The 27,660-nt window shown below is 43.9% G+C and overlaps 3 protein-coding genes across 5 annotated transcripts; 1 reads left to right on the top strand and 2 right to left on the bottom strand.

The window, feature by feature from the left end:
- The first annotated feature begins 13 nt into the window (after window positions 1–13).
- mrtfbb (myocardin related transcription factor Bb) lies at window positions 14–23,467 on the top strand. Of its 2 annotated transcripts, XM_067233606.1 has the most exons (15): window positions 14–100; window positions 8,275–8,497; window positions 14,065–14,130; window positions 15,424–15,479; window positions 15,607–15,682; window positions 16,172–16,333; window positions 16,564–16,742; window positions 17,100–17,240; window positions 18,211–18,458; window positions 18,892–19,057; window positions 19,221–20,141; window positions 20,735–20,920; window positions 21,015–21,146; window positions 21,223–21,283; window positions 21,365–23,467. In XM_067233606.1, the coding sequence occupies exons 2-15, from the start codon at window positions 8,356–8,358 to the stop codon at window positions 21,862–21,864; spliced, it is 3,036 nt and encodes a 1,011-aa protein (XP_067089707.1). In that variant the 5' UTR covers window positions 14–100; window positions 8,275–8,355; the 3' UTR covers window positions 21,865–23,467. The 2 variants fall into 2 exon arrangements, with proteins under 2 accessions (XP_067089707.1, XP_067089708.1); XM_067233607.1 differs by lacking the exons at window positions 14–100; window positions 8,275–8,497 and adding an exon at window positions 10,990–11,194.
- On the bottom strand, window positions 23,452–25,443 carry LOC136941182 (uncharacterized). 2 transcript variants are annotated; one of them, XM_067233615.1, is made up of 7 exons: window positions 25,279–25,443; window positions 24,995–25,079; window positions 24,710–24,865; window positions 24,344–24,463; window positions 24,169–24,255; window positions 23,890–24,037; window positions 23,452–23,750 (listed from the first exon to the last, which is right to left on the bottom strand). In XM_067233615.1, exons 1-7 carry the CDS (start codon window positions 25,441–25,443, stop codon window positions 23,642–23,644), a joined length of 870 nt encoding a protein of 289 aa, XP_067089716.1. In that variant the 3' UTR covers window positions 23,452–23,641. The 2 variants fall into 2 exon arrangements, with proteins under 2 accessions (XP_067089716.1, XP_067089717.1); XM_067233616.1 differs by having other exon boundaries at window positions 23,454–23,750; window positions 25,296–25,427.
- On the bottom strand, window positions 25,186–27,488 carry snrnp25 (small nuclear ribonucleoprotein 25). Its single transcript, XM_067233617.1, has 5 exons — window positions 27,119–27,488; window positions 26,871–26,961; window positions 26,120–26,225; window positions 25,931–26,005; window positions 25,186–25,780 (listed from the first exon to the last, which is right to left on the bottom strand). Exons 1-5 carry the CDS (start codon window positions 27,335–27,337, stop codon window positions 25,723–25,725), a joined length of 549 nt encoding a protein of 182 aa, XP_067089718.1. The 5' UTR covers window positions 27,338–27,488; the 3' UTR covers window positions 25,186–25,722.
- Between the last annotated feature and the right edge of the window lie 172 nt (window positions 27,489–27,660).

The raw sequence follows: 27,660 nt of genomic DNA on the forward strand, positions 1-27,660 counted from the left end.
AGTCCAGTAGGGATCGGCCATCTTTTTCGAAGACCGACAACTTCACTTACAAAGGAGAAAAACAAAACACTTGTTTATCAATTCTTCTCTCCAAACAGACGTGAGTAATTTTGTGTGCATTCATAACCAAAGGACGTTAAGGGGTAGTGGTGGTAAGATTTGCTGTTTGTCTCTCTCTGTCTTTAAATAGTTTTTCCTAAAATACAAAAGCTCGTAGAAAGATGTAGCAACTTTATCACTTAGTTAGCTGACAAATTATAACTGCCATAAACTCAGACGGTGTCGTGGAGACAGTTCTGCAAATTAATATAAAACGGTGTCAGGTCATTTGTTTGCTTATGTTCTAAAAAAAAGTTTAAATATTCTGTATGAAAATTTATACTTTTTATAATGATACTCGTTTGCATGTATTATCAAAATATCAGACAACATATTTTCCATCACAATTTAAGTGTTGAATAGAATATTACAGAAACCAGTAATGTACAAGTACTTGCCTTTTTACATTATTGGCAATTCAGTTAACAATGAGACAAATAAAAAGATGTAAACATATACCTGTCTAAAAATTGTATAGACCTGTATGTAAAACTGTATAGAAACGAATACATTTTGTTCATAAATACCATCAACACTATGATGTGTCTCATTAGGGAAACATAACTGCACAAGATTGCTAGCAACCTTTGACACCAGCAGGGTGTACATGCATCCAGCTGTTGGTGGGAACCCATGTCCTGCTAGTGTTCTCTGCTGCAGGCCTGAGTAAATACTGCATCCATCTAAGCCATCCCTGTGAATGATGAAGAAAGGAAATGTCTGTAATCAGGGCATTTTAACTGTTTCCCAGAGTTGAAACAGGAAGTAAATCAGCTCCTAAGGGATGACAGCCAATGAATGGAGCGAAAATAAATTTTTGTATCTCAAGAGACGCCCTCAGGGAGTGAGATAAAATAACTTTTTGATTGGGAGGTGTGAGTTGCAGCGTTTTGCACCTTATATATTTTGGTTGTTTTTGAAGAGATGGTTTTGCCTTTGTCTACTCTTACTAACAATGATGTATTATGCATCATTTTGAGGGATTAAGTTCTATTACTTGCACCTATAAAAAAAATTAAAAATGTTATCTTTTTCACACCTCCAAAATGGCCAACACCTCCAACACAAACTGTCACTGTGGAGTTTAAAGGGTCTGTTTAATGTATGACAACTGTGTTGAGTTTAAAAGGTGTTTAGCGGTTGTGTATCCTAGAATGTTTATTCGCCACCCTGTGTATAGCCTACTCGTCACTGCAACTCAAAGAAACACAATATTATTACAGTAACCGCAGTGACCATGTATTGTTACATTTTTACACATAGGCCTGAATGGACAGTTAAGATCAAAAGTGCTGTGGTATATTTTTACTTAACTGATATCATTCACTATAGTTTCACTTGACTTATTTATGTCCATCAGTGAGTCAACTGTGGGTGTTTTACAGTGAGGGAACGCAGGCCAGCTGTGCTTTGACATAGCAGGGCTTGGAACCCAGAATGTTGCCTGGATATTTATAGTGAGTGTGAGACTGCATAGGTCCCTGGGGATCTGGACTCTGTGTTCTCAGCCCACTGTGCTGTCTGAAGTTGGGGGCTGTGCTTACACTGTTATTGTTACCTATTATTTCTGTGAACAAATGTTATTCCTATTCTTTTCTGGAGACATTGAAGTGTATATAGCAGAACACTATATCTACTCCATAGGAGTTGAATTAGAGACACATGTTTTTTTTGTGTGAATATGATTCAGATACATTCAAGTCATGACATAAACATTTGTCCCCTGTTACTCTTGGCCCAGTGAATTCTGTAAACAACGTTCACACACCTTCTGAGCTATAATTCTTTTGAAAGGTTTCCCCGTTGACAACACCAGGCCTATGTTTCCATTCAGTGGAATTGCTTGAATGTATTATTACAATTTAGGGGTATGTTGGGATGAACAAAAAGTCCATGCTCTCTCCTAAGACATCAGGACAAGAAGCCTGTGACTGAGTTAAACCACGGAGCAGATCCTCCATGAACGACTTCTTACTGGAGTTAGCCCTGATGTTACTCCATGAGCATTGGTATATTAGATTACAGAGAGAGTGTATCACTGTTTGTATATTGCCTTCATGTTACCACCTTGATTTGATGGTACCATGAAAGCTATTGATTTATAATTGGTGTTCTGGGAAGTAGTCTACTGATTAATATTGTTTGTGTTTCTAAGGTTGTGTTAACATCGCTGTACAATACAGCTGTCCCATGTTTTTCATGGAAAGCAGCCACCTGGTGAACAGAGGTCTCGCACTGTCCACTGTGATAGTAGACCAAAACAGATCCTCCCCCTGCCCTCAGACCCACACAATGAGTTCCAGCATGCCAGTTGGCCGGCTGGGAGGCTATTTCTGTCTGCGGTCAGGTTGCCCCCTCCTCCATTGACCCCTGATGAGTTCAATGTGGCGAGGCCCAGACCCATAGAGGAAGTGGGAGGGTCACACACCATGTGTGAAGTTGTTAGGAATGGCCACTGGAGAATGTGTTAGACTTATGGGAAAGTTACAGTGGTTGGAATGAGGGAATTTGGTGGGGGGGGGATGTGTAGAGGAATTACCCCTCCCCCTCTCAGCTGCAACAGACTTAGTGTGTTTTCTTTCTTTTTTCTGTGCGTTGTGATATGATGAGACATGCTCTGAGACACATATGAAAAAGACACGTTTTGTTTTCCTCCGGCTGCTTATTCTGGCCAGTACTGTCAGCTATTTTGAGCTCTTCAGCTGACCTCCACTTATGGCATCTCTAATATGTCGTATATTTGTAGGATTTCATTTTGTTTCATGATTTCTTTCTTTTCTAATAATTTCTCATGTCTTATTGTTGTGGCCTGTGCAACAGAAAGGAAGCGTTGCTTGGTGTGTAGTCTAATCATCAAATATAAACAGAAATAAACAGTATGGTGCAGTCAGTGTTGCTTGACTTGTCCGGAATTCAGTTGGAAGCTGCAAGCTGGTTCCTCTGTTCTCTCTCCACTTTCCATTTAGGCCTATAGGATGAGGCAGAGAGCATTCTATAGGTAATATTTGTAGCTCATTTTATCTCAGAAGTGATAAATGATACCATTGGGTCTCTGTTCATACCTTCAAGATCCAAATGAGCCTGTCTGTGTTTCCTTGGATAGATCTGACAGGTTATAAACAAGGTAGGTACCTTTGTCTGTTCAAGATGTGGCATGAAACTGCTCAGGCCTGTTTAAAAAAAAAAGTATTGGAAAATCTCATCTTTACAAAGCCCCTGTAGTATTCTTCACCTTTGTATCTATATCTGAAACTAGGCTGCTGTTGTCATACTGGCAGCTTGTGTCCCAACATGTTTTGTCTGTCATCTATCATTTGTAATTCTCCGAGGGGAAATGTGATCACTATGCCATCTGACTCATTCCATCTGCTTGGGGGAGATAAATGAATATTGCGTTTGCCTGTAAATGATGTCATGCCTAAAGTTCCAGTTAGTGGGTGTGTGAGAGGGGTACTGGCATCCAGAACATTCTGAGGTGATAGAATCTATAACAGGTTTTATACCGCCACAGGGCCAGGAGTGGAAGTAGATCATTATTCTCCGACAGGTGAGACTAATCAGGTTCAGGGGAACTGATCCGTATGGTAAAAGACAATAATTCAGACACATTGTACACATTCATTCCAAAGTGTTTGCTGTTTAATCACTGGCAAAAGTGATGGGCAAATTGCCCAAATGGGGAATTTTGGGTAATTAATTAGAATGATGCAGTGTGCCTGTTTTCCATATCTCAGGACGGCCTCTTCAGTGAAGAGACCCTCATCTATAAATACCTGGCCTAGCTAATGCTGTGCAGGCCAATTACTGTTTCCAGAGCAACCATGATTTGCAATGAGCTTGTCAAGTTTGTAATTTCTTAGCCTGGAGCATATTTACATTTAACAAGACATGCGGTATACAGTATTATGTAAAGGTTACATGTGGATATATGTAATAGTGAATAGTTATTTTGTTTTGGTGGCACTTTCCTCTCCAATTAATATCCTTCCTGGGAGCAAATAATATACATTGTTTAGTAGTACAAACATTTAGAGTTGAATTTTGCGTTGGTTATCTTTTGTTTTTAATCTAAGCACATCATGACTTAGTTAGTCCTTACATGGATCCCTCTCCATCAGGTAAGCCCTGATCCAGTGCCTGAGGTTAGGCTACAGGCATGGGGCTAAGCTGGTATTGAGATTTGGAAAGTTACTTTACGAAAGTTAAGGGTATAAAATTGATTTAATGGGCAATATATTTCACTTATTACCCTCCAATCCATTCCAATCCAAATATATAAAAGCTGTGTTACAAAATAGTTACACTACATTACGGGAATGGCAATGGTGACCCAAGCTCTCTTTTCCTACCATCAGTCTTTCTGGAGAAAATATAGAAAGCCCCAGAGGAAGGACAACAACATTCTTGAAAACAAGATAATGGTTTCCAACAGCATCATCAGTGAGGAAGTGACGCACTTTTGTAAATGCACTGGAGCGCCATCTACTGATGTTGTTCTATTCCCTTAATGAGGTTTTGAAAGAAAACAAAACAAAAAAACAACAGAAAAGGTTATGTTTCATGCAGCTCTATAGTCGATCTTTCTTGAACCTACATTTTATAAAATGATTCAATAGTCTACACGATTATCCAAATTGGCCATCTCCAAGTTGCATCAAGACACCAGAAACATTAACTCAAGTGCATACATCTGTGTTGGAGTGTTTCTATGATCGCTGTCAATAATGATATGGCCGACACTGCCATAGCCAGGCCTTTTTATTGACTATTCTTGGCAGCTGGACTGTATGTAGCACTGCTTCAAAGTGAGCTGTGAGGCCTGTAGGGATTTCATCCTGGCTTTCCCACCATCTGCACTGAACTGTGGAGAGCCTAGCAGAGCTCCTTATGAGATGGCTAGAGATGGGAGGTTGGTGGGTGTCAGGGAGACCCTGGGAGTCATTGTTTGCTCCCCTTGGTCATAAACATCAATACTTTTACATTATGAGTGTAAAATTGTATTGTTATTCATGATTGTCGTGATTTGCGCCTGTCTTTGTGTCAAATCTACACAAAGGACTTTCATGTTGTTTTCTTCTACCGGAGACCTGGCCTGGCTAGATCGTATCTCCTTGCGAAAGGTGACACTTTGTCTGCTGGTTGGGTCAAATTGTGCCAAGAAACAAACCTCTCAATAATGAAAATAGCACTATAAGCCAAGAGTTTGTAATCTGAATGTTTTATGACTCTGGAATCAATCACCCAAAACCTCAACCTGACACTCTGACTCTCACTAGTGCCAAATTGAAAATCATCAGTCTTGAACAGTCAACATTGAATCCAACTTGACATTTATCTTGTTTAGTCCCGTTTGCCAGATAGTTTAATAGCCAAGCTTGTGTCATTTTAGTTCAGTTCAAAATTTTAGGTGAGATCAGCCCATAAATGGGTTTAGTGCTGTTGAAGGACCTAACTATATTCACATGTGGGTACAGATTAAATGTAATGTCTGAGCCAGACCTCCCCTGGGATTCATCCAGAATCGGCCCCTATTCAAATCCTCCAGGGATCAAAAAACACCACAGTGAGGTAAAGGTATCTCCCACAGTGCACCTGAATCTGGTTAAAGAGACCAGTACAATTCCAACAGGAGGACTCTCAATTGTTTGTTCTCAGTATGAGATGTGGTCTCTGCAAGATGTGGTCTTAAAACAGCCTGAATGGCTCATAACAATTTTCTGCTATGTTATTGCTGGCTACCTGCTCTGTTGATCTTCTTATGACGAAGGAGCTAAACTGATCATATTAGTTACAAAACTGAGTTTGATCTTGATATCGTGCTTTGTGCAAAGTAACCTGAGAAGAGTTCTGTAGTATTCCAGTTCCACTTTTTTTACAAGCCACACATGCTTTTTAATACTGGAGAGACTTTGATGTGAAAATGCATTCTCTTTGGAACGAAAGTTGGGAAGTTGCCTTGTGAAAGATCAGTTTAGAAGGAACACAGCACGACAGGAACAACTTGTTACAGTGTGCAAGATGAAAAATACTCTGCTTAAAGGAACATCAACACCAATCAGGATGTAATCGTAGGCAAAACAATGTGCAGAATGGTGTTTGAATGCCAACATCAGCATGTGTGCTTTTTTTTGGTCACATAGAGGTTGTAAAAGGATGTACTACAGTGCTAATAATGGAACTGGAGTCTGGAGAGCCTGGAGACTTTTATCTCTATACATGCGTCTCTGATAAGACTGGTGTGTTTGGCCAACTGGAGCAGCTCCAGTGATGGGCAGGACTGTACGGTCTGCAGGGCTGCAGTTGTAAACATCCCTAATGCAGTGTACTGGAATCGAACAGTGTAAACTAAGAAGCCATCAAATCGCCATTGATTGAAGATAAACAGGACGCTGAGAGTGGACATTAGTCTTGGCTGATATTCAAGGGATCATGTTCGGACTCCCTTTTAACTGCAAAGAACCTTCTGACTTACAACATAAAGTACATCACGTGGCAGATCAGAGTGTTTTAGTAATGTGCCTTGTGCGTCCGAATCGCAGCCATGGGCTGTGTTTTACATTGTGTTGAATTCTTATCGGGCACTCCTAATGACTGCAACACAACTATGGGTACTCATAGATAATTTCAACATCAGTTCCCATATTCAGCTTTTACTTGGCCCAGAACCATGCAACACAGCTGGTTCTTTGGAGCAGCACAGCTACTGGTCCCATACCACTCTGGTGGGGGGTGGAACCCATGAGAGAGACTCTGAATCTGAGGAGGGATAGTCCCCTAGTCTGAGAGATGGTTAGCACTGTGACACAGAAGTTATATTCGAGACGGAGATGCAGTTGCCCACTCTAGGTTACTCTAAGAACAGATAGTTCATTGATTGGTATTAAATGATAGGACACAATAATACGAAGGCGTATAAACATTCAACCTCCCCTGCTCTGCAGACTGTACCCCTGTGCCACAGGATTTAGGTCGGAAAGATATTTTGTGCCGTGTGGTGAATTAGGGATGAAAAATCAGCCTGTGTTTGTCTAGAAAGGGCTCGAATAATCCAAGGTGATGCGTTTAACAGCTGACTATGAGGAGTTGTGTACACGCTGAGAGGACAGGATGATGCTCAGAATACCATTATTGTCTGTGTCCAGCCAAGTCTGCCAGTCCTCCATAGGACGCCCGCCAGTTCAGCTTCAGCAGTAGCAGGAAACAAAGACAGTCTTTTAACACGTTGCTTGGAACTCAGGAGTGTCCTAAGCCTTGTCTCTGGCTCCAAACGACAGGTTTCCGGAGTGATGACTTTAGAGGAGTAAAGCAACAGCCTGAAATCCATTTATTGGGATTTAGACCTCTCTGCTCCTGTATTCTCGGTCTCTATTGGATGTGGAATAGCTACACTCTGTGCTCTGTCTACACTGCCACTTCAAGCCTGGGATGAGAACCATATAAAGACATGTATACACAATGTACTGTAAGGTTTCACATATCTGTCTGGTTTATGCATAGAGATGGGATGTATGGAGGTTTGGTGAAAAGCCAGTGTGATTGTGTCATAGCTCGCCAGGAAAAACACTGAGGTATTTCAGCTTTTTTCTCAAATGAAATGGAGGAAGGAGAGGTGCTTGAACAGTATACTTACTTGAGTTGGATGGCGTGCCTTGGAATTCTTGGGTTAGGGTTAAGGTTGAGAGCATGTGGACTGCAGCATGAGGAAATAACTATAATTTACTGTACAGTAACTGCACCACAGGGTGATTCTAATGAGAAGTCTGACTGCATCAAACAAGAACTGTCTCTGCCGAGACCTTGAGCAGATGGTAGATGTAAATGTCAGCACTATGGATAGAAAGGTGTCTGTCAATGCAAAGATTATTCCTCCTGTTCTCTGAGGAGACTGGCTACTGAGGTTCATCTGAGGTAACAAAGCTGCAACCGAAATAGCTGTTTGGTTATGAAACAGCCAGCAGATTTGCTTTGTGTAAATAACATTTTAGATTTATAGAGAGATGGAATATGACTGATAAACCAAATGGCTCCAACTGAAAAAATTGAAGACTGGGGTGGTTTAATCTTAAACTGTATTGATACCGGATGCCTCAGATTAACTGAATATTAAGCCGTATTGTTCAGCTCTTCACACTAGTCTCCATGATGTGTAATAATAAATTTTCCCCCTCTTTGCAGAATCCACACCAAGCCCTCTGCAAATCAACTATTGTCCCTCGCTGGTTTCCAGGAGACCCTAGCTCCTCCTCCCGAGGACACATGGAGCCCCAGGGGATTCTGGGAAGGGATGGGTGTCCCGGCGCCCCTAGTCCCCGGAGCGAGGCCGTCACCCACGAGCTGGAGGTGCTGTCGCTGCAGCCCAGCAGCCAGACCCTGCCGCCCCTGGTGGAGCGCAAGAACGGTGAGCGGACCCGCCAGACCGTTGCAGTCCCCTTCATGAACCAGCGTCCAAGAACACTCTGCTCACAGCAGTGTGGCATCTTTTCAACAGCAGGCCTGCCTTGACACTGAGAAAACAAACTCTCTCCAAAGAATTGTTTGTGGAGAGAAGAGGGGAATTACACTGGAATTGCATTTGGGAGCCAGCGCATAATCACAGATTTAACCGTCCCTAAAGATCCAAAGTCTTGCTCTTGGGCACTAAGTATTTAGTTTGTTGTTTCAGCAGCTGTCGATAAACAGCTTTTACAAGTCCACTTTGAAGCATATCATTAGGATAGGATCCTATGTCATTTGATTTAGGGGACGTCACATATTATGTGATGCCTGCTGTTCAACTTTCAGCCACCATTCATAAAAAGGTATTGTGCGATGTGTTATCTGTGGCATTTGGCCATTCTCTTCCTGATCCTCATCTGCTACTCCTATCACAGAGCTTTTTGGATGTCACAAGCTCACCCCAAAAAAAACCCTGTCTGGAAATTTCTCCCTGGAATGTGAACTAAGGTGAGGGGGTGTGCCAGGGCATGTCTGGTGGGCATAGCTGGCATTCACCCACATTGAGTGGCACAAGGACATTTTTCCCAGAGTCCCATGAGGAGGCCAGAGAGATGGGGAATGCAGTACTGTGTGTTCCCACAGGTCATCCCTGCCCAAGAGACCGCCATTTACAGCTTGTTAATGTCATGTTTGAGGTTTTATGTCAGTCTCTGTGTGATCACACGACATGCCCCTCACAATCCCAGCCCACCATGCTTCCTCCCTGATACGATTCAGCCCATGACTCAGTCTGCTTTATCATCACAGCCAAACAGGAATCCGGTGTTTGTGTTCTCAGGTTAATGTTTAATAAATAATTTCCAAATAGCTTACATTAGCTAGATGCGATATGGGTGTTTCAAACATTGTTTACATCGATGGAGAGGCACTACGGGCTCTTTCATTGTTCTTAGTTTGACTCTGTACACAATGTTCGTACGAAGAGACACTTGACGTAGGGAGAACGAGCAAGCCACAGTGGAAAAGATCTGTTGCAGAAGAGTGACCCGAGCCCTTTACCACTCGATTGATTGCTTCTTTCTACCTGCCCTGGTCTGCAGACACATCAATACTCAGCCCCGCTCTCCCATCAGCCCCTCCCGGTGGAGCCTGTCTTCCTCTGCAGTAGTTGACACTCCCAGGCATGCGCACTGCAGCGTCTGGAGGACACGCTACTTCCTGTCTCCCCTAGAAGAAGACCCCTGTGGCTTCACCCTCACAACAGTGGCTAGGCTAGGATTAGTTGTGCTTTTCTAAAGCTACTTGCTTGCCTTGAAGCAGAAGTCCTAATCTATTTGAAAACGTGGGTTCCTTTCACTTGTCAACTTTACCCCAGCAGATCGATTGCATGTTGGTGGCCAACCACAGATATTTGTTTTGTTTTATAATGTTTTTGTGATTTTATTGTGTTTGGATGTTTGGTTAACATGGACGTCGGTTTAGCATGCCAGCAGGATCTGGTTGATCTCTAACCCTGTATTGAGCAGATCTAGACTACTGCTCCTGTATCTATTTTGACTAGCTGGAAAACTCACATATTTTAGTTCTTAAGTTTGTGTCCTCTGGAAAAGGTTTCTTACCGGTTTGGTTTATTTTGTCAGTGGAACATGATTTTCTAGAAAATACAGTTGACAAGGGTGGTTGGGTTGGATACAACCTTATCTTGTATTGAATAGTGATCTAATTTCTTTAGTTTGCACCTCGACTTGTTTGTTATTTCCCCCTAAATCAATATTAGTACACAACTGGAGACTCTGACAGCAAAGCTTGCAGCAAACATGGTTAGAGCTACAGATAAAATAATATTGGCGTAATGTTTCTCTGAAAAACATAACTTTTAAATGATAACAATCATAAAAGTGCTGAAATGTCAGAAATACATTCTTTAAAACTGGAAAAAGTGACAGATATAAACATTTACACCCCAGTGGACCCTATAGTTTGTTTTGGATCATTTTTATCCAGTGACAAAATGTTTTGAAAAACTAAACATGGACCTTTTTCAGACTTAATGTTAGCTATTGTTTGTTTTGGTGGAATTGGTGAAAGGAATTTTTGACAAAGAAGGTCTTTCTACAGTAAGTATTTCGGTGGTCTGTAGACATTTTTCCAAGGCTTAAAAATAGGTGTTTTAATGAATAACTGTTGTTGTTTTTTTGGGGTTGCTCTGGCTGGTTAATGGTACTGTTTTACTGTGAAGGGCAAACACCTTATGAAAAGGTTGTGTGTTGTGTGTGTGTGGGTTCGAAAATGATTGCCTGGATCATTGTACGCTGCCTAAAGTGCAGAGAGCAGACTGGCCCAGCGAGGGTTAACAATAGCAGCCTGTGTTCCCTCCTCCTGACTCTCACTGGCTGAGAAGCAGCATGAGGAGAACACACACTCACTCCACGGAGACCGACTGAGAGACAGACAGAGTGAGCGAGGGGAGGGACTGTGGACGCCTGGGAGAACCAGATCTCGTATGCTTCTCGCTGGGGCTTTACCCACCAAACCTCCCTGCTCCTCCTCGTTCCTCACTGCCCTCATCAACCCATGGGACTCCAGACTCGGCCGCTCAGCGACCCGTCTCTCACTTCCATGGCCTGCCTTGATGTGGAAACCCCCGTTGTGTGCAGGGGTAAATTCAAATTCAGTTGTTCTCTCTTTCTCTCTCTGTCTTGCTGATAGCTTGTCTAAATATTTTTGCTACCTCGGTGTCAAGTCAGAATCCGTCCGATCAACCTGCCAGCCTTTGTCCGAGGTATGATAGTCTCTTCGACTGTCTTTTGTGTAGAAATGTGCTGTGCTCTAATGCAGTACTGTTGCCGGTTGAAGCAAACTGGAGCACAGATCTGTGTGAGGTCAAATATGTTGGTCAGTCCTCATTGAGAAGACGTGCTGCAGGGATGTGCTTTTTAGAATAGTGTTTTATCAGCCAGAGGGATGTAGGAGTGAACTGAGTGAACTGAGGTGTGAAGGGCCGGCACCTATACTTAAACTGTAAACTGTCCACGGTTTCCAAGGAGACCAAAGCAGTGGAAACGGTAGTACTAGTTTGAAAGCTTTTTGTTATCTGATGGATGGAAGTCCCCCTGAGTCTATCTGCAGGAGGAGTTGTGTGTCACCCAGGATTGTGCTGATTGACGTCTGATAATAAGGTACTGCCATGTCACTTTGTTGCCCTCAGGCTGCCAGCTAAACAGATGTCACCTTTGAAGGCTGTCATTGTCAAATAGACCTGGCCATGATTAAATGACGTATAGAGCCAGGAAATGTTGTAGGTTAAGATTCTCTTCATGATCTTCATATGCCGTTCCCCCCCCCCCCATCATATCTTGACAACACCGTTCTCGACAGTGCCATGGATTATCAATGATGCGTTGTTCAACAACGAAGGAGAGTTGTCAACTTTTATTATGACTGGTGAAGTGATCCGTTCCTCCCATTCATGTGATGTTTTTAGATGGGCTGAGAAGTTTTTGATGCAGTGCCTCTGCATAATTCCCCACCTGTGTGGAATGTGAATGAAAGCAGACTCAAACAAGTATGTTGGCTTCGACAGCTGCATGGATCTGCCCTGCTGCAGCATGGAATAGCATTCTCCTCAGTCATGTCGAACAGAGCCTATGTTACAGTCAGACTGTTTATCAAACAGTGTCTGTTTTGTCGGTCCAATCAGGGATCAGGAGGAACAGCCAAACCAATGATTTGTTCTGAGAGAAATGTCAGAAAGGTGGAGAGAAGAGTTTTATTGGGAGGAGCATGGGTAGGGGATTAGAGGGTCGGATCAGGAGACAAGGATTTGAGAGAAGCATGCGCTCTGCGTTTCAGAAGGACTTCTGTTTATGCTCTGCTGGAGAGCTGGGGAGTTGAAGGGGACTTGCATCACGCAAAGGTTAGCCAGGGTTCACCTAAAATAGCAGGATCGACATTGGCTAAATAAATGTAAGGAGGGCCTCAGGAATGGGCTTCCCTGCCACCTGGATGTCTAGATAAACCCCGGTGTTGTCCCACAGTGGTAGAGCACATGACCTGATGCTGGGCAGTATTCATCTCATAAATCTTCTTGCCTGTAGCATTCTTACGAATGTCAGCCTGCATATGAGTATCAAAACCAACCGACGGTCATTCTTCACAATCTTACCAAAGGATCCCTGAGAAGCTCGTCATATCCCTGACCCTGTGGCACAAATATGTGATGGGAAACATAGCAGTGAAGAACACAGTGTTCTGTTCTGAGCCCTAGAGCAGAGGGCCTGTTAAAGTTTTTGGGATCTTTGAGTGCGGGCTCAGCCCCAGCCCCCACCCACCCCCTCAGCTTTCTGACTCTGTGTTCGTCTGTCCGGCAGTGGGACCGAGACCCCTCATCACGCTGTGGATCCCCCCCCGCCATCCCCCACAAATACACACCACCCCCAGACTCCATGGTTCCCAGGCCTTGTTCTCACAGCTCCCTCGTTTATTTTTGCTGGAGTGAGTCACAGAGGCCTGGTCAGTCGCAATGCCTGTCCCGGGGGACTGTAGTCAGCCTTGGCGTGTTATTGTGTGTGTGTGTGTGTGTGCGTGGAGTCCCTCTAGCTGGAGCCAGGGAGCAGGCCTCCCCAAGTAAATGTCAGCAGAAACTCAGCACGTGAAAGCACGTCGTTCGTCACATCACCCGTCACCCGTCACCTTCCTCTTCAAATATTTTCTCTGAGGAGCAGTGTTATTCTGCTGAAATAACATGTCCACGCTCGCATGTTTATCAATGTTTAAACTGGCCTTGTACTGCCGTGTATTATTATGGAAAAATAACACTCAGTGTAGTCCAAGGATTTGAAGCTTGTGCACAAGACCAAACATCTTTTAACTTCTTGACCAAGGCATTTTTGTCTTTTGAAGTCGCAGGGGCTTAATGGATCAGTGTTCTACCCATCCAAAGCAAGACTATAAGCATCTCCGTTTTTATGGAGCGGCACTTAGAAGAGAGACACGGTTCATCCACCTCTTGGATGACATCATTCCTCCTCCGCTCTGAGCTGACTTGCGCATAAACTTTGGACTAGAGCTTCCATAGCCATATGTCAAAGAGACACATCTTCTTCCTTATCCATGTTAGCTCACCAAGTTGAAGTAGCTTTCTGTTCTGACCTTTCATATTTGCATTCAGATAAGTCCTCTGCGCTGTCCCAATCCTAACTCGCTCAGGACGTGCACTTGATGTAAAACATCTTGCGAAACGATCTTGTTCATTTAGCAAAAGACGGGCCCTATCAGTAAATGGAGAGGTTGTAATCCTGTCAGCCGTCAATTTTACAGGAAGCAAGTAGGATGTCTGTGGCAGAGACACAGCACTTCCTGGAGGGGGTTTGGCTGTAGTTAGTTGATAGATTCATTAACGTGCCTGTGTGTGTAGTAATGACAGTTTGGTGGGTTGAAGCAGATTTACAGGCCGTAATGGCACCACCGTCGTCAGTGGAGGTTATAGCGCGTTTGACCTCTGACCTCTTGTTCTCTGCTCTCTCACAGTCCTCCAGCTCCGCCTGCAGCAGAGGCGCACCCGGGAGCAGCTGGTGGAGCAGGGCATCATGCCACGTGAGTATGGTCGCTGTGTTCCTCCAACCACTCAGGGTAGAGCTCTACCCTCTAGTTAAGGGAGGCTTAACTGTCTGACGTATAACCATTAACTTCTAACATGTTATGAAAGCCACTCTTAAAGGAAGGAAGCTGCCTTTCGATTCGAACCGTGATGACAAAAACATTGTTTCAAGGATGCCAACTCTGTCTGGTTTGATTTGCTGTTATTGTAATAACCATGTAGGAGCAGAATTCTTCTGTCACTGACGTCTTAACCGCCCTCTACCACAACCGGCGTATGATGTTTGGAGAATGAATTCTGAGAGTGCCGGAAAACCTAAACTCACAGTGAGGTATAGATCAGTGGTCAGGCTCACGACGAAAGGATTGGCTCTCATCGAATAACCTCCTGAAAGTCTGAAAGTCGAGTCAAGTAGAGCAGCCTCATTTAACCGTCTTCTGCTGGGTCTGACTCCAGGGGGTAGGGTGATACTAGAGGCACTTCTAATAAAAGAGAACTAAACCTGCAGAGGATTCACACTGGGCACAACCAGGACAGGCAGAGAAACCGTGGTTCTCAGTGCCGTGAGGAGCGGCTGGAGCCAAAAGGGCTCTCCCGGGACTGGGACTTTCAGGCCTCCGAGATCTCCTCCACTTGGGCTCTTTGCTCTTGTCAGGCTGCCCTGAGCTGCATGAGTCAGCGACTGGGCCTTCGCTTGGAGGTCAGTCACCCCCACTGTGAGCTGTCCCAACACGGCCAATGTAGGAACCCACCGAGCCACTCAGAGTGAAGCGTTCCGCTCTCCCACACAGAGGGCTTATGGGGAGGTATGTTGGGTTTGGGTGACGAGCAGGAATGTTTAGCTTTGCTCTTCTGACACACTCCTTAGAGCCCCCCCCCCCCTTTGGTTAGCGTGTGTGTGTCTAAAGCAAACACTGCGTGTGTTGTTAGCAGAGGTGAATAATCGGAGTAAGCAGACCTTGGCAAAGGCAGGATGAATGTGTCACAGCCAAAGTCTCTGTCTGTGTCTCACGACTCGCAAAAGGACAACAGCATTTCTGTTCTCCTGTTGCAGTATCAAATAAGTCACCCATTCTTCCATATCACACACTCTACCCGTATTCTTTCTCGATGTTTCAACCCTTTTTAGTTTATTTGATCATGCAAGATAGTTGGTTTTATTCTGCTTCCCAAACTGTACAAAAGGCAACGATAATAATAATAATAATCAATAATGACCAGTAATCTGTAATCAATTGCCAAGTTGGGTGGGGTCATTCACTGGGTGACATTGGTTTTCTTTCCCACAGCCCTGAAAACCCCCGCCGTCTTTCACGAGCAGATCCGCAGCCTGGAGAGGGCAAGGGTGAGACTCTCTCAACTCCTCTCATCCACTGTGCTGTCCACTGGGCTTTACTGAGCTACAGGCCCGGCCTGTGGTCATCTGTCATGCAAATACCCGTGAAGACATGGGCCGCTTTTCTTTCTTACAGACTGAGAACTTCTTGAAGCACAAAATCCGCAGCAGGCCTCAACGCTCTGAACTGGTCCGCATGCACATCCTGCAAGGTAAGCACACGGCCTGGGCTGCGCTTCCCGATAACGATGGATCGTAGCAACGATCGAGCGAAATAACGAAACCATCGCTATTTTTTACGTGCATTTCCCAAAAATGCTTGTAAGGAGTAGGCTAATCTATGCGCTTTCAAGGGCTACGATATTTTCAAGAGACGCTTTAGCTACGGTGTCTTTGGGAACGGCCCGTAAAACTAAGATTCGTCGTACGATGGATTCTACGATCAACTTAGGCTTACGCCGCTTTCGGGAAACGCAGCCCTGGTTAGCTTTGCGATAAGGATGCGGATGACCAGTACTTTGCACAGGGAGATGAGTAAACTCCTTATCTCACCATACGAAAGGCATTTCAAATGGTTTGTAGTTTACACAACTCTGCAGGACTCTCTGCAGTGAGTCACCGGGGTCGTAGAGCAGAGAAGCCTGACCACTGTGGCTGGTTAGAGCGCTGAAGATCCCCTGTCTTCCCCGCCTGTCCCGCAGAGACCCACGCAGAGCCCTCCCTGCAGGCCACCCAGATGATGCTGAAGAGGGCCAGGTTGGCTGACGACCTGAATGAGAAGATCGCCCAGCGGCCTGGACCCATGGAGCTGGTGGAGAAGAACATCCTGCCGGTTGACACCAGCGCCAAGGAGGTCATCATCGGTAGAGAACACTCTTAGAAAATCCTTTATCTCCAGGGATAGAACCGTGTTGCTACCTTTGACCCACAAAGGTCAACCCGAACCTTTTCAGGATGTTGTAGCCTGGAAAACCGAAACCAAAATCAAATGTCTTTGAAATGCCGTGAGAAAAAAAGAAGCCATTGCTTCCCCTATTGTGTTCTTTGAACTAATAAGTCATGCTGTGACGATTTGTCGGTGTTGACCCCGCAGATGGTGAGGAGAAACACCCCAAGACACCAGATGTGTACAACTTTGAAGAGGACAGCAGTGACACCCTGTCCCCCGAGCAACCTGCCAGTCAGGAGTCCCAGAGCTCCTCCGCCTCCCCGAGGGAGCCCAGGGGGACAGAGGCCCCCTCTACCTCCCCTCCCACCAGCTGCGCTCTGCAGGTGGGTCCCCCTGCCCACGCCTAAACACCCGGAATATCCTGCTTGGTGAAACAATCTGTCCTCCGCTTGTATAACACATGGCATGAGTTCTATGATTTTGTGGGGTTAGAGGATTTCTTTTTCAATGCTGTTATATGACTTTTGGATGGATTGACTTGCTGATTTGTTGTGGATGATAGCTCGCCAAAACATGTTTCTTTCATTAGGTTTTCTTTTGTGTAAAGAGCCATCCGTCTTTTGTTGTCTGAGTGAAGTATTTTTTTCCAGTTGACGGCCCCCTGGATTTGTGTGGGAGGGGGTTTTCATTCCTCCTCCCCTAACTGAAGTGGCCATGTGGTTTATATCTTTCTATCTCAGTACTGTCCACCTACATCCCAGTCCGCACCAGATGTCCTCAATTTTGCATCCACCAATGAGCAGCAAAACAATCGACTGACAACTGTGCCTCAACCAATCCCTTCTGTCGCTCCTGCTAAAACAGGGCCTACCCTCATAAAGGTGAGCTACAATTGTAATTAAAAAAGTTTGGTAAGCCAAGTCAATATTTTGAGGACTGAAATACAGCATTCGAGTCTGGGGAAAGGCTTCTAACAGAATGTGTGTGTGAAGCTATAAAGATTATGTAACACCAGTTCAGTGAGGTGCTTAAGCAAATACCTTTTGAAGTTTATTATCACTAGAGGTTATGACCGAGCAATTTCCAAAGGTTAAAGGAAGTCATTATAATTTGAGACGCACATTTTTTAAACAGTAAAGATGCTTTGCCTTTCTGATCCACACTTGCTGAACAAGCTTTCTCTAAAGACTATTTATACCCTCCAAACATGAAAGTCACCCCTGATATTTGACTCTCTCAGATCTGCTGTGGGTTTTAGGCAGCTTCCTTTAGGAATATAATCAGACATACAATGTCAGTGGAGGACAGTAGAGCTTTGTTTTGTCATACTGAAAGACTCAGTTCAGGAGTGAGTTAAAAGGCAATGCTCAGCCAAGTCAGACACAGTTCAAAGAACAGCAGGGCCTAAAGGATACAGAGAATTTACTTAACTTGCTCTCATCAATTCAGGTCAAATGACGCACTTGTACACTCTCCCTAACCATTTCTCAGATGCCGAGCCATTTTCATGTGTATCCTGTAATTTCCAGGTAGTGAAACAATAAGGGTCACATCACATCCCTTTCCACTCTCTATTTCCTCATCCTGTCTTTTTCACTGAGCCACACAATTCCTCACAATAAAAAGAAAACAATACTCCACCTCTTCAATTCAAACTGTGAAATGGTTCCACTTCACTAAGAAGTGACACAATACTGGCAAACGGTTACATGTTCATCTTTACTCTAGAACCTGACATTCAATTCTTCAAAAAATTGCCCCATTTCCTCCACAATGTCTCAACTGAGGTCTGAACTGCCCCCCCCTGTATCTAACTGATATTTATTTTACAATTGTTTTGATTGTGTACAGCAAAGCCAGCCTAAGACTTCAAGTGACAAGAGCCGCAGCAAAAAGAACAAAGAGTCCAAGCCTCGCGTGAAGAAGCTCAAGTACCACCAGTACATCCCCCCCGACCAGAAACAGGAGCCCAACGAGGCGCCCATGGACTCGGCCTACGCCCGCCTACTTCACCAGCAGCAGCAGTTTCTCCAGCTGCAGATCCTCAGCCAACAGCAGCAGCACTACAACTACCAGGCCATCCTACCTGCTCTGCTCAAGTAGGCTCCCCCCCCCCCCCCCCCCCCCCCCCACACACACAGAGACTCCTTTCATACTGTACACCCAGAGATAGGAAAGTGTCAGGGCCACATAAAGTACTCAGCCTTTATCTTTATAGACTGATAACTTTGTGCCAGGGCTTAGTTTGGCTTAGTTTTAGCGATTGTGTATCGGCCATACCGTGAATGCAAACATCGGCTTTTCTGAATGATGTTGTATGCAAATATGAACATTTTCAACAAACAGCTAACACCTGTCGCCCGGAGAGATAATCCTCCGAATCCGTTTTCCTCTGAGCCTCTTATTGTTCAAAGTTATATTTCTGTCTGCATTGTCCTGCACAGAAGCTGTTGATTGTGACAGACCATTATACAGGAAACTGTTTCTCACACGTCTAAATACTTCCTTCTTTCCCTTGTCTTGCTGCCACAGGCCCGGGGATGAGGCCCAGAGCAGCTGCTCTAGTGTGGCCCTGAATGGTAGTGGTCTGTCCACTCCCATTGTGGTGTCTGTTCCCAGTGGCGCCACTGTGCGGCCAAACCAGACCCTGACCAACCGCAAGCCTGGCCAGTTACCTGCCAACCTGGATGAAATGAAGGTAATGCCCTTTGCCATCCATCACCATCACTGTGTGTCACCTTCATATGAAACACATCTGTATAACAGACCACAAAATACAGAAGTATTTTGTATGGATAGACACAGGTGATAAGAGTGTGTCACGATATGACTGAGAATATTCATTATTCCGTGAACTTTAGGTTGCAGAGCTGAAAATGGAGCTGAAACTGAGAGGGCTGCCGGTATCTGGCACCAAGACGGATCTGATCGAGAGGCTAAAGCCTTATCAGGAGAACTGGAGCGCCCAGCCAGCCTCTACCATGGAGGTGACAGCCCTCACAGAGACACCCCAGCCAGACAACATGAGCTCCACCCCGCCTGTGTCCCCTGTGCCCTCAGAGGTGTCCAGCCTGGGCATGGAGGAGGCCGGGACAGTGGACGGTCGCTTTCGGATGCCAGGGACTCTCTCCCCAGCCTGCCCTGCTTCCTCCGGAACTTCCCCTCACAGAGCCCCTCTGGAGGACAGCTTCATGGAGACCAGGACATCCGAGAAGGACCAGCGGCTGCACGAGAAGGAGCGCCAGATCGAGGAGTTGATCAGGAAGCTGGAGCGGGAGCAGAAATTGGTGGAGGAGCTGAAGATGCAGCTGGAGGTGGAGAAGAAGATCCAAGGGGCCTCACAGCCAGAACCTAGCCCACCAGCCCGGGTCAAAGAGGAGAGCAGAGCTTCCCCAAACTGCTCGGCCGTGTGCGGCCTTCCAGCCCTGCCAGCTGTGGTGAAACAAGAGGAGCCTGCAACCCAGCTCCACGCGGCTCCAATGCCCCAGTTCTTCCTCAGTCAGCAGCAAGTACCTCAGACAGCCCCCAGACAGCCTCAAACCATGCTGGCGGCCCAGCCTGGAACTCAGATCCTGCTGCCTGTCTCCCTCCCGGCCTGCTGCACCAACATCCGTCTCCCAAACAATGGCATCAAATTGCCAGTCAGACAACCAGCCCTCAAGACCACTATGAGCACTGCATCTCCAGGCCTCATCCAGACTCAGGTGCTTCAGAAAACCGAGGCATCAGTACCTCAACAAAGCACCACTCATCAACAGCCTCAGACACAGCCCATGGAGCAGGTGAGAACCTTGAGAAGATTGACTGCTTTTCTACACCTGCTGTCTCTGTGTCCCATGGCTCTGTTTTCTCCTGAGGATAACTCAGTTATGAAATGATTTCACTTTGTAATACCACAATTTAGTTGAATGGTCATGGACTGAATCAAATATCCCCCCCCCCCACACTTCCTTCTTATTGACCTTTCTATCATAATACTCTTCGCTTTTTCTTTAAAGTAATAACATCCAAAGGCGGCCTCCCTTAGCTCGGGTTACTGAAGCAGGTGCTGAGTGACGGCCAAGCAGACAGCTCTCTGGCTACTTTCTCCAAAAGACTGTCTGCACTCACCATCCATCCAGCCAGCCTGAATTACAACTCAGGAGTGTGCACTGTGTTGCACACACATGCCACTACAACAACCCGCGCCTTGCGTTTTGTCCCTGGAGAGAATGTGTAGTCCACTAAGATACCCTGTTTATTCCTCCCAGAGAGAAGGCAACCAACCACTTCCTATGACTTCGGGCAGGAATGTTCATCAGTGCCACCCGTTGTTGAGTCCTCCCAGAGGGAATGTGAACCACTGCAGCGTTGACCGCTACTCATTTCTTCACAGACAGTCCCACTATGTACCACCTCAGGCTCAGGTTTCCAGATCAGACCAACACATGGCCAGGGCCAGAACCAGCGTCAAGGTCAGGCCATGACAGACATGACCCAAGGTTTCCTCAACTCCTCTCCAGGGAGCAGGTCCCCTGCCAGGGCCTCGACCAACCAAGCGATCGCTAACGTGCCCACAAAGGTAGTGACACGATGTTCAGGTATTCATGTAAACTTAGCCTTATCGTTTTTGATGTGAGCCGGAATATGTTGACAATGTTGTTTCTGTCTTCCAGACTCCTTCTCCTTGCCAGCCAACCTATATCCTGCAGCAGCCGACCTTCATTAACCATGTTCCAAAGAGTAAGGACCCACCCCGCTATGAGGAGGCAGTCAAACAGACCCGCAGCATGCAGACTGCTGTTCAGGTGAGAAATGAAATCATTTACAATACTCAGTGACCCACACAGTCTGGTAGTCCCTAACTGGTTTTTGTTCTTCCAGGTTCCCAATGCAACCAGCCAGCACATGGACGACCTGTTTGATGTGTTGATAGAAAGTGGAGGTTAGGAATATACCTTATCTTTTTTGTTGCTGACCGGTTTATCTGGTTTCTTAACCCTTCTTGTCTACTTCTCTTTGACAGAGATATCCCCCTTCAGCAGACAGGACCATCCCTTCCAGGACAAGCTGCTTCCTGTGACAGCCAGTGTCACCACCCTACCCATTAACACAGTGCTGTCCCGTCCCCCACCCCAGATCCATGTGGCCCGGCCACCTGGCCCCACCCGGTCCCCCCCACCCAGCCTGGTGGCCCTGGCCACAGACAACCAGCTTGAGACCTTTTTAGACTGCACACTGGCCGGGGGCGCAGAGCCACGGACTCTGAGGTTGATGGAGGAACTGCACAGCCAGCTGCTCAACACTCCACAGTCTCCCATGGACACCAACGAGCTGGGCTTCAATGACGCCACACCTCCCTCCTCCTACCACCTGCAGGACACCAACCTGGACAACATGGAGTGGCTGGACCTTACCATGCCCGTACCAGCAGGGGGGCTTAACCCTCTGGGCATCTCAGCTTCCTCAGGAGTCTTCTCCTCTGATTTTCTGGACTCCCACGACTTGCAGCTGCACTGGGACTGAGAGACACGAGTCTCCTTGTGAGATCACTTATGAGCTTTATGTTGTACGAGGTTCTCCAGACTTCACTGTGCTGTCTTACTGCTAAAGCCAGCAGTTCTCATTCCTCATTAGACTGAGTTTGCTTGCCCTCTGACCTTAATACCGCCAATTCCAACAAAAGTACAGTATGTACCTAATAAAGACCCACTCACTTTGAAGATGGGCTCTCTCTGTAGTGAGGCAGTAAGACCACTGAATTTCCTCAGTACATCTTGAGGAATAATCAGTCAAAGACAGTAAAATGGTTCTACCACTGTCACTCCGACCACTGTTTCTTTGTGCTAATTTACCATTCTTTCCATAATCATAACGAGGAATGTAGATACCTGTAGGGACATGTTTTGCAACAAAAATCTTTGGAGGGGGGAGTAGTCAGAAGTGGCATTAGAGACCACCTGCTGCACACATCCCTATACGGCAGCTGTATAACAATCATTCTTGACATATTTAAATGTGGAATTAGCCAGCATTACTTGAGAACATGACTACACCTACACTGTTGCCTTCATAGGGGGCAAGGCAGTACAAATATGGATGAACTGTATGTTTCATTATGCTTTTAACCACAAATTTAACATCACACCTCACTATGGATGACAACCTTAAGTTTAGTTCCAGCACACGTGATCAGACAGGGTTTACTTAGGTTAACCTAGTAACCTACTTACTTTGACCTTCTGCCAGATAGGAAGTCTGATCCAAACTGATTACTTATTAGATTTAGATGAGAATTTAGAATCCGAATGAGACTTTTAAGATGCGTTTATGTGATATAGGAGAAATGTGCGTTTTGACAATGTCATAGTGCTGCCAGAAATGGTGCCGTGGCCCAAATGTGTTGCCATAACTGCATCTCCATGTGGCTCCCAGCCCGCATTGATGTAGAGAATTAGAGGGACCTAATGTCAAAACATTGGATGACCCAATTCAAAATATCAGTGCTTGAACAGTCCATTTAACTGAACTTAGACTGAGATTATATTGGTAACACAGTTAGTTTAAATTATGTTCACGACTCAAGTTCATGTTGTAAAAATGTGATCATAGTGACATCTACTGGCCAAATATGATTGACTTACTTTGCCAAAGATTTCATTTACTGTATATTTTTATATGCTAGAGGCATTTTACACATTGATTGCTACACTCAAAGTATTTTTTAGAAACCCCAAATGATAGAAAACATATGTCAATGAATATGACAATCCAAGCACTTAAATATAAATGCAAATAATACTGTGAGTTTATAACCAACAACGTTTTGAAAATGACCTCCTCCTGTCACTGTATTTCTAGCTGAGCATCAATGCCTAATTTCCCCATTCAAATTGTTTTCCATCTGAATGAGACTTTCTCAGTATAGGAAGCATGTGCTGCATTGTCAGTATGTTATGTTTTGCACATTGTGTAGATATTATGTATATAAAGTATGTTATACATTTTATACAAATGTAGCAGATGTGAGATCCCCTTGTAAATAGCCATAATGTTTGGGTAATGTGTTTTCCATATTGAAATGTGTATATAGCCTTATTGTGTCAATTAAAATGTACCATAGACTGTTGATCTGTTTAATTTCATATATTGACATTTTACATTAAAGTAGCTTAAAGTATAAACAGTATAATACAATGGCACTGTATGTTTATATGGACTGTTACATTCAAGAATGGGTTCTGTGTTCTGGTAGAGCCTGAAAAAGACTTATCTTTCTGAGTTCCAGCACATAACCTATCCATCAAAGCTTTGTGATTTTGTGGATGCAGGTTCTACACTTTGGGCATTTGTGGGTGACGTCCTTGAAGTAATTAGTGCAGAAAGGAAGGAAGCAGCAGCCCGCCAAGCAGCTGTGAACAAAGAACAAATAAATATCAAATATTAGCAAGAAAAATATTCCATAACATCTTCATAGATGGCTGTATTTCCTGGACATTTCCTGTCCTCTGAAGAACTACAAAGACATGGTAGAACAGGAGGGAAACATACCCAATCATAGCCAACATAACGCACACCAAGCAGCTCACACTTCCAATTGAAGTGACAGTTTCTGTGGTGATGAATTGTCGACACTCTGGGCACTGTGTTTGGCTCGGCCACGGGGGGAGTTTTGTCACGTCCAGAATCACAATGGGAGCTATAGAAAATATCAAAATACTATTAGAAAAATGTAAATGTCAGCTTCTTCTGTGTTTAAGGTAACATTCAAAAACATTCAAATCCATTAAATCTGAAATTACTTTTCAAAGCCATGCACACCTGACTAACCTGGTGTCATGGGTGGGGCTTCAATTAGAATAATGTAGGGCTCAGGGCTAAGAGGTAAAACAGACGAGCCACTCTGATGAATAACGTCTTTAAAAGAAAGGGAAAAGTCATGGTTAGAATAAAGATGAAATATGCTCTGGTGACAGTACAATACTTTTAAGAAATGTAGATCCACCTATCTTTCGTTTTTGGCTAAGCTCATCATAGAACTCCTGCATCTCTTTCATCTTTTCAGCCACCTCCCTCAGCTCAGCATCGATGCAATCAATCTCATACTGCTGCGCTGAGCTGTTTCCTGGCCAACAAAAAACAGGACTTTCGTTAGAAAAAACGACTATACTGGGTCTCCAGAAACTTCATTACATATCCACTTAACAAATAACCAATACAAAATGATATACTTTCTTTGAGCTATTAAGCCAAACAAGGATCATCATTGTGAAAATCTACAGAAAGGACATTTATACTAAACATTTGACGATATGTTTTCAGCCCCAATCACTTCCATACACAGAACAATAAAAGCATGCTGCTTTTATACCTGCACTGGTATAGTTCACATGGCTCTTGTAATCCTGCAGCACAATAAGCATGTTACGGCGGTCATTAAGCTGATTCTTCTTGAACGATAAGCTGTTTAACTTCATTGATATCTTCTCCAGCTCCTGTTGCTCAGACCGGTCTGCCATTGTGCTGGCTGAAGAGAACCAGGAGTAACACCAGGTAAACCACTTAGAGTAAGTCCAGAATTTTACTATAACACGTTGCTTTCATGTCAGGCACATGTTAAAGGCAACTCAAATATTTATTAGAAAATTCAGCTCACCCTTATAACGCAACCAGGCTGCAAGATAACCGTGATAATGGTGACTTGTTGGTCGTATTCTGCTCCCCCTTCTAATGTTGTTGTGCTGTAGAAGGAAGATACAAAAGGAAGTTAAACTGTCACAGGGAAATTATAATTTATTCAAACCAAGCTTGTGGGATTACAAAAATAGATAAGATTCATAGACAGTATGATGTAACTCAAATTTTATTCCATCACAAGGGCAACTGTACACATTTTTACAAAGCAAACACATAGAAAATAGTTTAAAAAAAGACAAATACCAAAAAATATATATTACGTTCAGTGACATTTCCACCTGGCCCTAACATGTCATCTTTGATTTTAAAGAACTCCAATAGGGCAACGACAAGCTGACACGGTAAAGGTCTGAAATAAAACACACAAAGTGTGTTACAAAGTGTAATTAAAAGTAATAACTTTTTCATAAGAGACAAATGGAGGGTGCCACAACTAGCATAAATTCCACTGTAGGTATAGTTTGCATATTATGTAACAGCCAAAAGGCCTTTGAAAACAGATGATTTGCATTGCAAATCAGAAAGCTGACATACAATTACCAGTCTTAACTAGATAACTGTGATAAAACATTCTATTTCCTAAAATATGCTATTGGTTTAGCAATAATTGACATATATCAATTACAGATTATTAATTTGATCAAGAACATTTGGTCGAAAATAGCAAAAAATGACTGTCCGTCAATGTCATTTCTTCCTCAGCCTCTTCATGAATGTCACTTCATCTCTGTTCCTGATTCCATAGCTAAAGAAGTAAAAAAAATATTAGAAAAGACATTCCAACATGACAATAATGTCAATAAAACATTTTATCCATTTAAGATATTAATAGCAGTGGTGGTGGTGGTGATGGTCACATGATACACATTGAAATTCATGTTCTATAAATTCTTACTCTTTTAGTTTTGTTTTGTCATCCTCAAGCTTCTCCCCTTGGAACATTAAATGAAATGTTCTCCAAACATACCTCCTGCACAAAACAATACAATCGAAATGTTATTTTTTGTAATGACAACTTTTTTGTTTTTATTGTCGGAAATTTCCAGAGATTGGCTTGTATGTATATGGTGTGTGTAAGAAATACCAGCTAATGTATTTCACTCCTCCCTCCCTCTGCTGTTTGAGCTCCATGAATCTGCAGATGGCCTTCTTCAAATCCAGTACTGTTGCATTTTGCACCACAACTATGGCTGAAATATTACATCAGGTACTTTTTATACATATTGGTTACAACAAGTCTACATCAAAAAGTGCAAGAGACTGAAAAAAAAAAAACATTTCACTCAGTTATTTTATAACACTGATTACCTAGCATCGCCAGACAAATTTACAAATGCGTATTAGTTTGGATCCTCTGAGTTAATTTTCAGGATCCAAGGGACGTTATCAAGGGGCAAAGACCAAAATGCCTCTGGACACAATTGTATGAAATGTGATAAATTAAACCAATCAGAGCAACAAAACCTCATTTTGGTCGTTTACAAAAATGTCTCAATGGCACTCCTCTGTATAGTTATCGTATTAGTTACCATAGTAAACCTGTCCCCAATCAGATAAACAGTTGTGATTTTGAGTGAGAAATCTGTTTGAAAGGGAGGGTGGCCATGGTTCAAATGGAACAAAGCTTGAACCTGGATTTTTGGTTATTTCATTAAATATGGTTGTTTTTACCAAGATTTTGCTGCAAGATGTTTTTTCCCCCCAACTACATTTAAGTTCCCAATTATAGGCTAACCTCCAATTCAGTCCCATCTACCAGGGAAAATAAACCAAGAACTCACATTTTGGTCTGGTTCCCAGGCTACAATATTGATTAAAGGAAGATGTCAACTCACGCATCACTTCACCATCAGCTTTTAATATTCGGACAGTCATGGCCTGACCATACTCCAAAGCTATTTGTGAATTGATCTCTTCTAGAGTTACCTATAAAAAAATGCATATGAAACATATGATCAAACAATGATATTGGTGATTACTGCAACTAACTGTACCTAAACAGAGTGGAGACATAGAAGGACATAGGCTACTATCAAATAAGAAATATAAAAATAATCTTTGCCTAATAATTAGTACAATCAACCTGAATTGGCAGGTCACAAAGCAGAGGGTCCTGCACAAGCCGTGCCAGCCCCTCTTCAAAGATGTCCAGTATTTCCGAGTGTGGCAGTGCTTCTTCATCCTCCTCTTCTGACGGTGTATCCTCTACTATTTGACTGATCTTTTCATCTACCTGTTCAGAATCTTCCTTTTCAACAGGCGGTCTCTCATCTAGCTGGGAGCACGGGATATTATCTCCCATAATTACCGGATAATGGTGTGATAAATCATTTAAAAAGTTGTCTTATGGATTTCTCACTGTTCGACTGCAGCATTGCTTTACTACAAAGCATTGTGTACGTCGGCATTTTTGTACCGGGGAGAAAACAAACGTCTCCACAATCCCTGTTCCGTGATGAGGTCCGATGGATAAATACAAATAGCATACATAATGACAAGCAGATATCCTATAAGTATAACAATGTATACTATTGATTTACCTACTCATTTTAATTTCCTCAGATGAAAAATATGCTATAAATATCGGGACTATCTGCGGTGCAAGAACGAACCATAGGAACGAAC

The sequence above is a fragment of the Osmerus mordax genome, chromosome 3, assembly GCF_038355195.1.
Source record: "Osmerus mordax isolate fOsmMor3 chromosome 3, fOsmMor3.pri, whole genome shotgun sequence".
NCBI lineage: Eukaryota > Metazoa > Chordata > Actinopteri > Osmeriformes > Osmeridae > Osmerus > Osmerus mordax.